Genomic DNA, 15,079 nt, shown 5'->3' with positions numbered 1-15,079 from the left:
ATCCTGCACAGTAAAAAGCGTTTTTAAAAAATGCTAAAAATGTAATACTAAAATACTAATTTATGGCATTTTGCCTCCCAAAAAAACGCAATAAAAGTGATTTAATAAAAAACGTGTGTACCCCAAAATGGTACCAATAAAAACTACAGCTCGTCTCACAAAAAATAAGCCCTCAGAGAGCTCCGTCCATGGAAAAATAAAAAGGTTATAGGGCTTTGAAAGCAGTGAGTTTGGAAAAAAAATTATTTCCAAAAAAAGGGTTTTTATTGTGGAAAAGTGGAAAAACCTAAAAAAAAATAAGACTTTTGGTATCGTTGTAGCCGTACCGACCAGCAGAAAAAATGTAGTGTGTTGTTTATGCTGCATAATTAACGCTTTAAAAAAAAAAAATCTATGGCAGAATTGATGCGTTTTTTTCTCCCTGCGATCATAAAAAAGAATAATAAAAGTTTTACGATATAGTCTATGTACCCAAAAATGGTACCAATACAAACTACAGTTCGCCACGCAAAAAACAAGTCCTTATATGGCCGCGTCGACGGAAAAATAAAAAAGTTATGGCTTTGGAAAAATGGAGATGAAAAAATACCAAAAATCTTTTGGTCCTCAACGCCAAAATAGGCCGTGTCATTAAGGGGTTAAACCTTGTTTTTGGCAGATTTTCAAATTATGTTTTTTCTGGAACGCCATAACGTTCATGCTGCCTGGGGACAGGTTCCCTTTAAATATTTCCCACTTTGTATGGCTGCCTTTCTGGGCTCAAGGAAAGCAAGTGGCAACCTCTATGGAAACTGTAATTATATATTAGTTGTAACTCAACTTTCCTGGAAATAAAAGTAAGAAATGGCTGAGTAGATTTTTTTCCCTTATATAAATGACTAGCTTATATACTCCGCGTTCTCTGGCTATCCCTTAATGTCCCGTTGTCATGCTGTTCCAGGGTCTCTGTAGCCCCTTATGTAGTGGCTCTTTCCTGCAATACTTGAATTCACCTCAAGCTTTCCAGAATCTCTGCAGCCCTTGATGTCCTGGCTCTTTACTGCTCATTTTTAAGTCAATGGTCACGTTATTCGCTTATCTGACTTGGTCGCAGTAATTTTATATATATATATATATATAAATATATATATATATATATATATATAATTATACCGCAAGGGTCCCCAACTCCAGTCCTCAGGACCACCAACATGCCATGTTTTTAGGATAGCCTATGGTAAGAACACCTGTGGCAATGTCTGAGGCACCGACAATAATTACATCACTTGTGCAACACTAAGGAAATCCTGAAAACATGACCTGTTGGCGGTCCGAGTTGGGGAACACTGTTATACCGTATGTGTGTGTGTGTGTGTGTGTGTGTGTGTGTGTGTGTGTGTGCGTGTGCGTGTGTGTGTGTATATATCCTGTTGCCCTGAAAATAAGGCATACCCTGAAAATAAGACATATTATGATTTTCCAGAATTTTTTAGGATGCAAAATGATTTTTCAGGCTTTTTGAGGAAGCTTGAAATATAAGCCCTACTCCAAAATTAAGCCCTGCTAACAGTTAATTAAAAAAGTCAATTTAAATAGTGTCCAGGCAGCTATACATGTAAAAAAGTTAAACCTTTTTGAACAAAAATTAATAGAAGACACTGTCTTATCTTCGGGGAAACACGGGGTGTGTGTATATATATATATATATATATATATATATATATATATATATATATCATATGTATTAGCATGTACCAACTGATTATACCAACTTTGCTGCTGGTATTTCCACATGTCCCCGAGGGCTCCTGATCTCCTCCACTTGCTGCCAAGGTAACACCAGAAACAATCTCATCTAACAATGAGGAGCAGTGAAGAGATTCAGAGAACGACTTGGGACACTGCAGTCTATGGCAACCAGTGCAGGGCAGACAACACAAGCGAGCGAGCAATGGGCAGGACTGGAAATCCTTATACAAATATTTTCTAATATACGGATCGAGTTCTCGGACTTTGAAACTTGTAACTGGATAAATTTTTGTATCCCCCATCCATTCCTTAGGAGTTATTAGAAGGAGTCCGCTTTCTTCACTGGAGGCTGGCAGCCCTGGCATGTAAGAGTGCCGGGCTTTGGGAGGTCTGACATTGCTGGAGGTCGGCCATGAAAGATGTCAACTCTATCACTGTTGAGCCGTGGGAATGCCCAGGTGGTCAGAACCACTCAGGAGAAGCTAGTGATTCACTATGAGCCAGAGGTGAGATGGGTGTCCCAGATAATGAATATGGGCAATGCTTTATATCTGGTGTGTGTTACATATGTACAGAACTGTGAAAAAGTCTTAGGCCAGTATGGAAAAAATGCTGCAAAATAAGAATGCATCTAAAAAATAGAAGTGTTAACCCCTTAATGACGCGGCCCTTTTTTTTCCATTGTCGTTTTTTTTTTCTCTCCCGTTTTAAAAAATCGTAGCTCCTTTACTTATCCATCGACGTCGCTGTATGAGGGCTTGTTTTCTGAGGGACGAGTTGTATTTTTCAATGGTGCTATTTAATGTACCATATAATGTACTGAAAAATGTAAAAAAAATTCTAAGTGGAGAGAAATGAAAAAAAAATTCCAACATCTTTGGGTGCGTCTTGTTCCTACGGCGCACACACTGGATCAAAAATGACATGATAACTTTATTCCATGGGTCAATTACTACGATACCAGATCTATATAGTTTGTTGTTTTTTTTTGCTGTACTACCTGTATTTATTTTCAAAGATATTTAATTAAAAAAAAAAATTCTGCCGCCATTTTTGACAGCCATAAGTTTTTAATTTTTTTCCTCAACATAGTTGTGCGAGGGCTCATTTTTTGCGGGACACCCTGCAGTTTCTGTTGGTACCATTCTGGAGTACATTCTACTTTTTAAACAACTTTTTATTACATTTTTTTCTTGGAGATGGGATGACCAGAAAAGCACAATACTGCCATGCTTTTTTTTTTTTTTTTTTTCAGATGATGTTCACCATGTGGGGTAAATAATGTGTTACTTTGATAGATACCAAATATGTATTTTTGCTTTACTATCTAGATTCTTTTATTATGAATATGGCTTTTTTTAAAATGCTATTCCCTGTTTTAATAATTAGGACGTTTTTTAAACTTATACTTTACTTTTTTTTTTTGTCCCCAGAGGGGACAAGTACTTGTGATGCTTTGATCGCATCTGCAGTATGATATAATGCCATAGTATTACATTATACTGCAATCTGACCGGCATTCTATCAAGTCACCCCACAGGCATGGTTTGATAGGCATTCTGTTACGACTGCCTATCAGCCTTTCAGAAGGCCTCTGGCTGCCTTGACACCCACATGGCAACCCGCGATCTCATTGTGGGGGGCCGTACGTGATCCAGGAACATCGGTCGGGGGATTTAAATGCCGCTCTCAGAATTGAGGTCTGCACCACGGTTTATCGGAGCTGTTGCAGGCAGATGTCGGTTGTAAGAAACAGCTGGCACCCGCATTGTATGGAGCGGGATCGCCCCGCGGTCTCCCTTTATACATACCCCAACACTGCAGGACTTAACTGTACGCCCTTCAGCATTAAGAGGTTTGTCAATTAACAAAATGTAAATTGAATGAACAAAAGAGAGATCTAAATCCCATCCCTATTTGGTGTGACCGCTCTTTGTCTTCAAAACAGCATCAGTTCTTCTAGGTACGCTTGCACACAGTTTTTGAAGGAGCTCGGCAGGGAGGTTGTTCCAGACATTTTGCAGAACTAAGCACAGATCTTCTGTGGATGTAGCTCGCTCAAATCATTCTGTCTCCTCATGTAATCTCAGACAGACCCGATGATGTTGAGATCAGGGCTCTGTGGGGCCAAGTCTGTTGTAGCCCTTGGGGCTTTTTAAACAGGCAAACAAGTTTGCGCACGTTTTTGTGCGCATAAAACTCACACCTGAAAAATACGACGAAGCTAACCCATTGATTTCAATGAGTTTGTTCTCATGAGCGTGTTTCTAGCGTGCAAATCCTGCAGAGAAGGAAAGATAGGACGTGTTATGCAGAAAGCTGTCATAGAAGTCAAGAGGAAGAGTGTGACCCTGCGGACAACCCTAGTTCATGCACAAATATACTTCATTGTGGCAAGCTTTTTTGTGCATATGTTCGTCTATTAAAGCCTTTCCTGTGGTGTGGAATCAACTGTAATGATAAACAGATTAGTGGCTGCCAAGAGGAGTATAACCTAAAGCTTTACATGTAAACTGACCCTGCAGTGGTAAGTAGTAAGGCCAGTAGAACAGGTCAGTAGAACAAACAGAACTTACTGCAGTAAGACTGCCCAGTATTCACACATACGTAGACATATTGTCACTAGCGATAGTCACACATATTTCTCGCTACTCATACCCATTAGGATGAAGATATACTCATTTGAATCCAGAAAACCAGAAAAGTCCATTTGAATACAATGTTTCAGTAGTGCAGCCTCAGACTGCGGGCCTAGGGCTCCCAGGCACCGTGTCTCTGCATAGGGCTAGTTTTGCACAAGAAATTCGCTGTAAAATCGTCTCTTTGTTCGCACAGTTTTTGGGTGTCGGCAATGCTTTTTTAAAGATAATCTCGCATCGCTGCCAGCTGCGATATGATCGCGCGATCAAAACACACAATTTTTTTATCGCAAAGGTCAATAGGAATTTCTAATATTAAAATCGCAAGTTTGTTGCATTGCAATGCGATAAAAAGGAGGCTCCATAGGAAAACATGGGAGTTAAGAAATCACAGATCACAGAAAGATGGAGCAAGCCACGACTTTTTCTTCTCTCAGCATCGCATCAGTGTAAACATCGTAGATGGGAAGGAAACTATTGTAAATCATTGGTTTCATAATCTGCTTTTTTTAACTGACTCTCGCATCAGGTGAAAATCGTGTGATTTTCTCGCCCGTCTGAAACCACCCTAAGGCCTCGTTTACATGAGCGTGTATTTGTGCGCGTGTAGGTGAGCACAAAACCGCACGTCTATTAGAACCATTGTTTTCCTATGGTGTGTTCACATGTCTGTGCTTTTGTGCGGGCAAATTTCCACACCTGCAAAAGATAGGACATCCGTGCATTGCATAGGTCCGTGCTGTGCGTAAATATTCCCCACGGGGAGTACGCTCATCACTGAACACTGTGGCAAAGGAACACAATGTTCTCCCATTGACAGGAATAGACTGCAGGCAACCCCCGCAGTGATTTTCGGGGAAAGGCTTTAAAATTTTTGTGTATAAAAAAAAAAAAAATAAATAAATATATATATATATATATATATGTGTGTATATATATATATATATATATATATATATATATATATAATAAAACATATACACTCACCTGTCTGCCGCTGTCAGGGCTCAAGCGCGTCTAGCCGCTTGGCTTGTCGATACTGTACTGAAGCTCTTTAAGCAGGTGTGGATTTAAAAAAAAACCCCACATCCCACGTCTGATTGGCTGAGCGCTCAGCCAATCACAGGCAGTGCTCAGCCATTCATTGAGCTTCAGTACAGCACCGGCGAGCCAAGTGTCTAGACGCTCTGAGCCCCGACAGCGGCGAAGAGGTGTGTGTGTGTGTGTGTGTGTGTGTGTGTGTGTGTATGTATATATTTATATGTATATATGTGTATAGGGATGATTTTCAGGGAACACCCTTCCCTGAAAATCACTGCAGGGGTTGCCGGCATCTCTTTGCTTTCAATGGGGCGGCGTCCCTGTTAAAAGCACTGAGCACGCAGCTCCATTCACGCCCTTTTTGTTGCACATCCGCGCAGTGCTGTTCTGCACATACGTGACTGCTAAACAACGCATGTGTGAACGAGGCCTCAAAGCGAGATCTTAAAAGCATCCTTACATTTTTATTGTAGCATTTTAAATGCTCTTCTTGGTATTCATTAAGGCCTCCTGTGCACTGCAGAGCTGAATTCCATATGCAGTATCCCGCAGAGGAATCCAGCTCTGCCAGCAGTGTGTTCTGCGCGTACCTGCTCTGTTCCCGGAGAATCTGTATAGCGGATTGGCCCAGCGGCTCACCATCACAAATGCGCAGTACATATATATTTTTTTTAACTTTCACTAGGTGACGACGTGGAATCCATGACCTGTCTACAATGTTCATTGTGGAAAGGCTGCGGATAGAATGGCTTCTATTGACTTCAATGAAAGCTGTCCATGCGGAATCCATAACAAAAATGGAGCATGCTGTGATTCTTTTTTTTCCTCTGGTTGCAAAAAAATCACAATTGATTTCTGCTTGCATGGAGGAAGCAGTGGATCTCCATAGTAAGTAATGGATGGTATTTGTTGTGGATTCGTGGTGCGGACACCAACCGCAGCAAAGATCTGCCTGTGAGCAGGAGCCCTTACTGGGAGGTAGCTGGTGAAGCCACAGACTATTCCCTGATGCTTTCCATACCTTCTAGATTTGACATTGACAAATGACAGATATGTTCACAAGTTTGCAAACTCCTGTGCCTTGTGAGCAGACTGGAGGGCTCTTTGCTCTGTTTGATTCTGGGTGCTGGAACATTGTAGCGGATCCCTCCTTATCTGTATACAAAGTGTGATTAATGATATGAAGAATGGCCCCATTAGCTGTCAGAATCGGCGCTCAGGGCAGCTTTTCATCAACACTTTGGGCAGCCGACAGCTGAAGTGAAAGACATGTTGCTTGTCAAGAATCAGCTCAAATGTGACACCCGCCTGGCATACATATGGCCCTACGTCGGAGATTTAGGTTATGTTGCATTCCTAAGGGGGCCTTCACACTTGCCAGTTGCCACTTGTGTTCTTTTGAGCGATGCGTGAAAACGCAGAATTATGAAACTCATGCTTTTCAATGCTTTCCTTCACAATTGCAATGTTTTTACTCATGCGATGTTGCGAGTTTTGTAAATCGCAGCAGGTTCTATCTTTCTGCGTTTTGCTTGTTTTTTATCGCCCATGTTTTCCTAGGGAGACTTCGTTTTATCGCATCGCAACTTGTGATTTTCGTGCGATGCGGTTTTAACATTAAAAAACTGCTATTGGCTATCGCAAGAAAATCGCAAGCAGCAACAATGTTTTGGCAAGAAAAGGCATCGCTGACACTCAGACAACTCATGAGCAAAATTCGGATATTGCGATCGCCAGTGTGAAGGAGCCCTAAGGTCATGTTTACATGTGGCACATTTGCTGTGGCCTATTCACAGCAAAAGCATGCGCCAAATCCACAGTGGCAAAATCTGCTCCTAAGGCCTTAGTCAGACGGGCGGTTTTTCGCGCGATTTGCAGATCGCATGACGGATGCGCATCCGCAAATCGCGTGACCAGTGCGCGCAAGTCGCCCGCAAATCGCCCGAAAATCTGCTCCTAGCCGCGTTTCATTAGAAACGGGCCGGAGCTGTCCAGCGCATTGCATTCAATGGAGACGGCAATAGAGCCGCCTCCATTTAAAGCAATGCGCTGCGGGCGAGCCCAGGATGAATTGTCGGTAAGGGCTTAAATATATAAGCCCTTCCCTGCAATTCATCCTAAAATGTGTTAAAATAAAAAAAAATTGTATACTCACCTTCTCCCGGCAGCCGGAGCTCCGCGCGGCCGTCCTGCAGTAGGTGTGAAGGGGGTGTGAGTCAGACCTGCCCCCTGATTGGCTCAGCGCTGAGCCAATCAGAGGCATGCCTCACTCACACCCATTCATGAATTCATGAATGGATGTGAGTCAGACCTGCCCCTGATTGGCTCAGCGCTGAGAGGCAGCAGTCACTCACCCATTCATGAATTCATGAATGGGTGTGTGAGTGAAACCGGCCTCTGATTGGTCAGGGCTGTGACCAATCAGAGGCAGATCATTCAGCAGGCGGGGATTTTAAAGCCCCGCCGGCTGAATAGTGCCAAGAAGCAGTTCAGGAGAACTGACAGCGGCTGCGGCTGGACTCCGGCTGCAGCGGAAAGGTGAGTATACAATTTTTTTTTATTTTAACACATTTTAGGATGAATTGCAGGGAAGGGCTTATATATTTAACCCCTTCCCGACAATTCACCCCGCGCACGCCGGCAGCCCATTGCTTTCAATGGAGCGGCTGTATTGCCGCTCCATTGAATTCAATGGGCAAACATCGTTCTCTGCCACAGCTGTTACAGCTGTGGCAGAGAAGAATGATTTGTCTTCTATATGTTCTCAATGGGCGCATTTGAGCGCAATTGAGCGCATATACAGAAGAGAACAGGAATCGCAGATAGGTGCGATCTGCGATTTTTTGTTCTATAATTTATCGGACGAGCGCATAAAAAGCGCTCATGTGTCCGATACCATTGCAAAGCAATGGTTTTAAAAAATCGCCGGACGCATGCGCATGCGCAAATCGCGGCTAAAAACGCCCGTCTGACTAAGGCCTAAATCTGCACCTAAATGGTTGAGTTCAGATAAGGCACTTCTGTGCCATCACACCTATCAGCAAAAGCCTTCTGGACAGGGTAAAGTGGTGCCAGGGGTGGAGCTGTAGAGGCAGTACCAGTGCGCCAAGTTTACAGATGCAGCACTCCTAGACTGCCATGCTGTCACTGCTTTTCAGTTGCCTATCTGCCCGCTTCTATGGATGGGCAGCTGAACAGCAGGGCTGAAGCAGGGAGCCCCATTGGAGATAGGAGCCCTGAGCTATTGCCCAGTTTGCCCACTCTAATGCCGTCTCTGGCAGTGATTTTATAGTTGCCATGCTCAACTGGATTTGTCCAGTCCTACCATGGACTGTGTTATGCTTTTTACTCAGCACTTTTCTAATCTGTCATTGGGGTGCGTTCACATGTGGTGGATTTTGGTGTTAATCTGCACTACTTGGTGTGTATTTTAACGCAGATCCACAGCAGATTTCTCCCTTTTTAGGTCTTAGAGTGGACGCTCACTGGCGATTTTTTTTCTTTCTTGCGCTGCGAGAGCACGAGAAAACTCTGGCCTCGCAGCGCAAGAAAGATGCCGGTATAGAACCGGCATATCGCCAGTGGTTTCAATGGGGCCAGCAGCAGCAGCGCTAGCCCCATTGTAAACATAGGGAGAATGCCGCGGACTTCTGCCACAGCTGTGACAGCTGTCACAGCTGGGGCAGAAGTCCGCAGCATTCTATCCCATTGCTTTCAATAGGATCGGCACTGCTGCCGATCCCATTGAAAGCACTGCTTTGTCAAGCCCCGCGGAATGATTATCGGGGAAGGGCTTGAAATATAAGCCCTTCCCCGATAATCAGCAAAAAGTGTTTAAAAAAATTTACTCACCTCTCCGGCGCTCAGACGCATCCTCCTGGTGGCTCCCCTGCACTGCTGTTAAGCTCTTTCAGCAGGCGGGGATTTAGCTATATCTTAGCTATTCATGAATGAATAGCTAAGGGCTATGTGTCATTGGCTGAGCGCTCAGCCAATAGCTAAGCACTAGCTGCTATTGGCTGAGCCCTCAGCCAATCTGCACAGCCCTTTCAGGAGGCGGGGATTTTTAAATCCCCGCCTGCTGAAAAAGCTTAATAACAGTGCAGGGGAGCCACCAGGAGGACGCGTCTGAGCGCCGGAGAGGTGAGTAAATTTTTTTTTTTACACACTTTTTGCTGATTATCGGAGAAGGGCTTATATTTCCAACCCTTCCCCGATAATCTTACTGCAGGGCTTGGCAGAAACCATTGCTTTCAATGGGATCGGCAGCAGTGCCGATCCCACTGAAAGCAATGGGATAGAATGCCGCGGACTTCTGCCACAGCTGTGGCAGAGGATTCCTTCATCCCCGCGGTCCCCGGTAAAAAATAGGGCCTGCTCTATTTTGTGCATGTTTGCACACGAAAGAGCCCCATAGAGTTCTATGGGAGATGTGCAAACACATACCGCTGCTAGCGCAGGTATATGCTAAATACTAGTTAGCCATTCAAATCATGGCGCGGTAGTTCCACCCCCCTGATCGTGTGAAGGAGTTTTGCCCGCACAAATGCACTTGTTCACTGCGCAAAAAAAACAAAAACTGAGCAGGAGCGAATGTATTGCATAACACGCTCGTCTGTCTAAGACCTCAATAGAAGGGGAGAAGTCTGCTGTGGATACACAACCACATCTGCACCAAATGGTGTGAGTGCACCCTTAGGCCTATGTCACACAGACGTATACGTATTTGCACTGCGTTTTTGTACATCAGGTGTTGCATGTTTGCATGCACAACAGCCATTTTTACTGTATTTTTGCACGTGCAAAATAACACGCACCAATTAGTTTAATGACTTCAAGATGTATTCTTTTCCTGCGCAAATGTAGAGGAAAATAGCGCATGTTGCGGGAGCGTTTACACGACCAAAATGCACAAGAAAAGTACACGTTTGTGAACAAGCTTATTGAAATCAATAGGTTCTATTTTATGCATATGGCGTGCGCAAAATATTAATCCGCAAATACACCCATGTGACAGGTCTTAAAGTGTTTGAAGCAGAGCAAAATATTGCTATCGTATATGGGCACGGTACATTAGGATAACTCCTCGTGCACACAGCCAACTACCGATATGTGATGCAAATCCGAGTCAAGCCTCGTTCAGATGTGAGTACTATTATCGCGTTATAAGCACGTGAAAAGATCGCGGCTATACTGCACTAAAAATCACGTGATTTCCAGCTACTAAGTCTCGAGCTTAATTAGCAGTGAAATTGCGCATTCACATGATTGGAGGTGCGTGGTGCACGTTATCCAGCTCCCATAGGAGTCTATGGAAATTCCTGCGTGTCATGCACCAAAGATAGGTCAGGTCCTAGCTTTTCTTACAGCATGAACCTTAGGGCTCTTTCACACGAGCACATAAACGGCGACTGTGTTTTTACGTTTTCACGCTTGCTCCGTATAAGCTCGTGAATGGGCATCTTTCCCCCGATCAAGGCCAATGTTTTCTCGCCCATTCACATGACCGCAAACATCGTTTTTAGCGTAAAAATACGCCACACTTCAGAAAACCCTCGCTCTGCCAAAGTCCTCAGGATGCCTTCCATTGCCTATATAGAGGCGCCTGTATACTCTTCGCAGCGTTGGATACTGCAAAAAACGCCTCCCCTCCCTTCTTTTTTCCTGCTCCTACAGGAGTCTATGGGAGCCGCCGGTGTATATTGGCCAAGACATAGTTCCAGAACGATCTTTTTGGCCACCGTATGTACACCGGATCTATTTCGGCTGCTTATGCACTCATGTGAATAAGCCCTTAGATGCGTGCATTGCAGCCACATGCTCTATCTTTGTTGGATGCAAGTTTGCGTGTCTAAAATGCCTTCATCTGAAGAGTTCTATAGGAAACCATTGGTTCTAATAGACGCCATCTTTTCACACGCCTATACCGCGCTTGTGTGAACAAGGCCTCACACAAAAGCTTTCTGCCATTCATTATTGCATGCTTAGTCCTCTTTCACATGAGCGTATTTCGGCTGCCGTTTTCACGGCTGGCTGATATACGCTACTATCTGATGTATTAGATTCCAATGCATCAGATCACATGGCCGTATTCCCGCTGCGTGAAAGCGCCCGGCCAGGCGAATATAGCTCCTAGCGCTTTTACACCTGGACGCAAAACATAGTCCTGGAACTATCTTTTGGGCTGGAATATGTCGGCTGCTGCATGGACTCCTATGGGAGCCAACAACAGCGGCGAGAGGTGGGAGGGAGTTTAGCAGGGTGACTGCTAAACTCCCTTGCCCTTCTCTCCTCCTCTCCAGTTGTTTGCTATGCGAGAGGGTGGAGCTAAGCTCCGTCCCATCCCTCCCATTACAGGCTGCGGACAACGGGAGGGGTCAGGAGCTTAGCTTCGCCCTGTCCCTTCCAAGTGCACACAGCCGGACGGGAGGAGAGAGGAGGTGAGCCGGCGAGGGGAGGCCCAACGGCATTGCGGGCTCAGCGTGTATGCATCGGGGCCTATGCTGTCAGAACAGGCGCACAAATATTAGATTTGTGCACCTGTTCTTGTGTTTTTATGGCGCCAGTGAGCACATGTAAGAATGATTTGGCGCAGGATGAATAATAATAAAGTGCGTTGGTATTCTTGCATGTATGTAGATGGAATATACTCCATATTTCTAAACATCTTGCAGTCTCTCAGAGGGGAAAGGATTTGGCAAAGCTGTTTAGCAAAGGAAGTTGACCAAGCCGCCATGATGCATGAATAGTGAGAAGCCGTCATGCAGCAGCTGTGCTCCAACACCTGATATGTATTCCGATGGTCACTTTCGTCTGCGCCTTTGATCCCACGGATGGGTAGAAGCCAAAGGTTTAACATTTTTTCATACGCTGCATCCTGTCTAGTAACATAATCATGTTACCAGCTTGTAAGGCTGAATCATTTACTATATATGAGTGTAAGTCTGTGTGTAGCACTGATATCAAACATTGTATCTACTAGCGGGAATACATCATATCATCCAAAGCACAACACAATTAACTAGACGACACAAATATTGTGCAATTCACCAACAATAATTGACAATTCTGCATTAATATTCGTGATGTCTCCTTAATTGTAGGTGTTGCACACAGATATTTTGTTAGTTAGAACCAATTCTTATGTTTCTCATCTTTTCGGATTGTCCTACAATAAAACCTTCCTATTCTCTATAAGGGCCTCTTCATACGATCATGTTTGCGCACATACAAAATCTGCGTGCGCTAAACGCAGAGAATAGAACCTATTGTTGATTATGGCCCTCTCCAAATCTCGTTCATGCACAAATGAGCTGCAGGTATTTGTGCTTACGCTAGTGTGAAGCCGCTCTAATGGAGTTGTCTTTCAGATATCTTGCAGATCCTGTTTGGGACCGTTCACATGGGACCAATGGTAAATTTAGGCTTCCTGCGGATTTTGATGCGAAATTGAAAATGTCTGAAAACCTGCTTTCCATTTCGCATTAAAATCTGTAGATTGACCTGCGAGTTTTACTATGTAGTTCCGCAGGTGTGGATTTGGTTGCATTGTGCTTCCTAATTCCATCCCGTGAAAGGTCTCTTATACTCTACAATCATGGTGATTCTCAGACAAATGTGGATGCACATCGGATTTGTTTTCTGGCAGATGAGAAAGAGCTCAATAAGAACAAGTAGCCTTTTTTGCACATCAATTCAGACTGCCGTTGGTCTGTTGGTACAGAAATTGGTCAGATATCTGCACATGTAAATGCACAATGGAACCATTTGTTGGCCAGCAGATGCTGTACTAGATCATAATAATGTTGCATATCTTGGCGGAAATGTTCATTAATGTGTAATTATTTGCAATGTAGTGCAATGAGATCTCAGGTAGTATATCGCACTACTGCCACGGCAGCAGGTCTGCAAGGTTCATTAATAGCTGCTTGTACATATTTGGTTTTTGTCAGGGACCTTTCACACAGGACGGAATATTCTACAGCAGCATGGTAGAATACGTCCTCCTGCAGAATATCCAGCGCCAAACTCTGCACTGCTAATGTACAGAATTGAAAATAGCAGAATAGTGCCAGCTATTCCGTATCAAAATCCGCTCTTAGCAGTGCAGAATCCAGGAATGGCATATTCCTCAATGCTGTTGCGGAATATTCCGTTTCATGTGAAAGGTCCCTAAGTAAAACCCCAACTTAACATGTAAAAGTGTTGACGTACCCCAGTCAATTGTCCTTTTTAGATGACAAAAATGGTTGGCAGATTTGGATATTTTCACTGATCTTCTTTTGTGCCTCCCGACAGTGAGCAGCACCAGAGCTGTCCCCTAGCCAAAAGAGCTTGTAGACTTTTCTGTGCCTGAGGCAAAAAGTAAAATCGTGCCCCCCCCATCCCAAAAATGAGAGAAAAGAAAATACAGCATGGGCAGTGTACCAGCTAAACAGCTGTCCCCAACATTCCGAGGCTTTCTTCATCTCTAGGATGCTTCACCCCTTCTGCCAGTTTCTGATACGTCCACTTCCACAGACCTTTCAGGAACCTCCACCAAGGAGGCAATAAATGCAAGCTGAACATATTTTTGCTGCAACTGTTGCTTAGCACAACAAGCTGATTAACACTTTATCATCTTCATTTGCATGTAAAGGGGCCTCCAATAGCTGTTTGCAGAGCCCAGCCTGTTTTTAATCACATGCCTAGCTCTACTCACTACTGCATTGTTCTCGTCAGGGGTGCTGTCAGAATACAATGTAATTTCCTGACTCCCGTGGAGAACACAGCACACGATCTGTTGAAAGACACTTTATCTCTCTGTGGCTGAACCCTGGATTTTAAATTCACCTTAAAATCATTGGCAGACAAAAAGTGCCAATGGCACCGTTAACATGTAACGATTATTGCTCATTTTCGATCATTTTAGCGAAATTTGAGAGATAATCCTTGCGTGTAAATGGGCCTTTAGTTTAGGGTGCTGCATGAATGTAACAGGTATTAGGCACATCTCAGCACCTCCATCCGCCCACACAGAAATGTGCGCCAAGTCCAACCTGCCTTGTATTTCTGCCATAAATGATGCCAGTTTCTGGAGTAAATTAATGATAAAGATGAAAGTCCCCCAATGTGTTTTAATGTGAATTGTGCTCCAGCATTCTTGATGTTTTTTCATTTCTCATTTTAGGATTATTTCAACTGGAAGTCTCGGCATGATTTTCACATCAGACGATTTCTCAGTGGTAGATATACTTCCAACCGCTACTGGGCGCTGCCAACTCACAAAACGTACAGCACTAGGAAGGGGGCATTGGTTCTTTATTCTGAGGATTTAGCTTTACCAGCATGGAATGTTTCACAAATCAGGAGGGCAAAAAAAAGGCAGCGCTACAGAAGGAAGAATTATCAGATGGAGCTCAGCACTCTTCAGGACTTGACTGGAGCGATTTTATCTTATGGAAGAAAACAGGTAAATGTATTAAGGAAAACAACAGGTAACTTATAAAAATATCAACATTTCCGTGTGATGCAGCAATCATACAGCAGCAGATAAGAATTCTTAGTAGCACTAATGCATTGTGCCAAATCAAAAACAAAGCGGCTATAGATTATCTGTCCTTCCAGACAAAAATGAAAATCTGACTGTGCAACTACAGGCACATATACAAGTTACTGATTAGTCACCTGAA

The 15,079-nt window shown here is 43.8% G+C and overlaps 1 protein-coding gene across 3 annotated transcripts in view; it reads left to right on the top strand.

The window, feature by feature from the left end:
• The first annotated feature begins 1,887 nt into the window (after window positions 1–1,887).
• The window catches only part of KIAA2012 (KIAA2012 ortholog), a 159,486-nt gene continuing 146,294 nt past the window's right edge, over window positions 1,888–15,079 (top strand). For all 3 annotated transcript variants that reach the window (XM_066575419.1, XM_066575418.1, XM_066575417.1), the window contains exons 1-2: window positions 1,888–2,234; window positions 14,578–14,859. In XM_066575419.1, coding sequence (XP_066431516.1) covers window positions 2,148–2,234; window positions 14,578–14,859 — 369 coding nt within the window. In that variant the 5' untranslated portion in view covers window positions 1,888–2,147. The remainder of the gene's footprint in view (window positions 2,235–14,577; window positions 14,860–15,079) is intronic.

The sequence above is a fragment of the Eleutherodactylus coqui genome, chromosome 8, assembly GCF_035609145.1.
Source record: "Eleutherodactylus coqui strain aEleCoq1 chromosome 8, aEleCoq1.hap1, whole genome shotgun sequence".
Taxonomy (NCBI): Eukaryota; Metazoa; Chordata; class Amphibia; order Anura; family Eleutherodactylidae; genus Eleutherodactylus; species Eleutherodactylus coqui.
The sequence above is the reverse complement of the archived record's forward strand: the minus strand, read 5'-3'. Positions and strand labels throughout refer to the sequence as shown.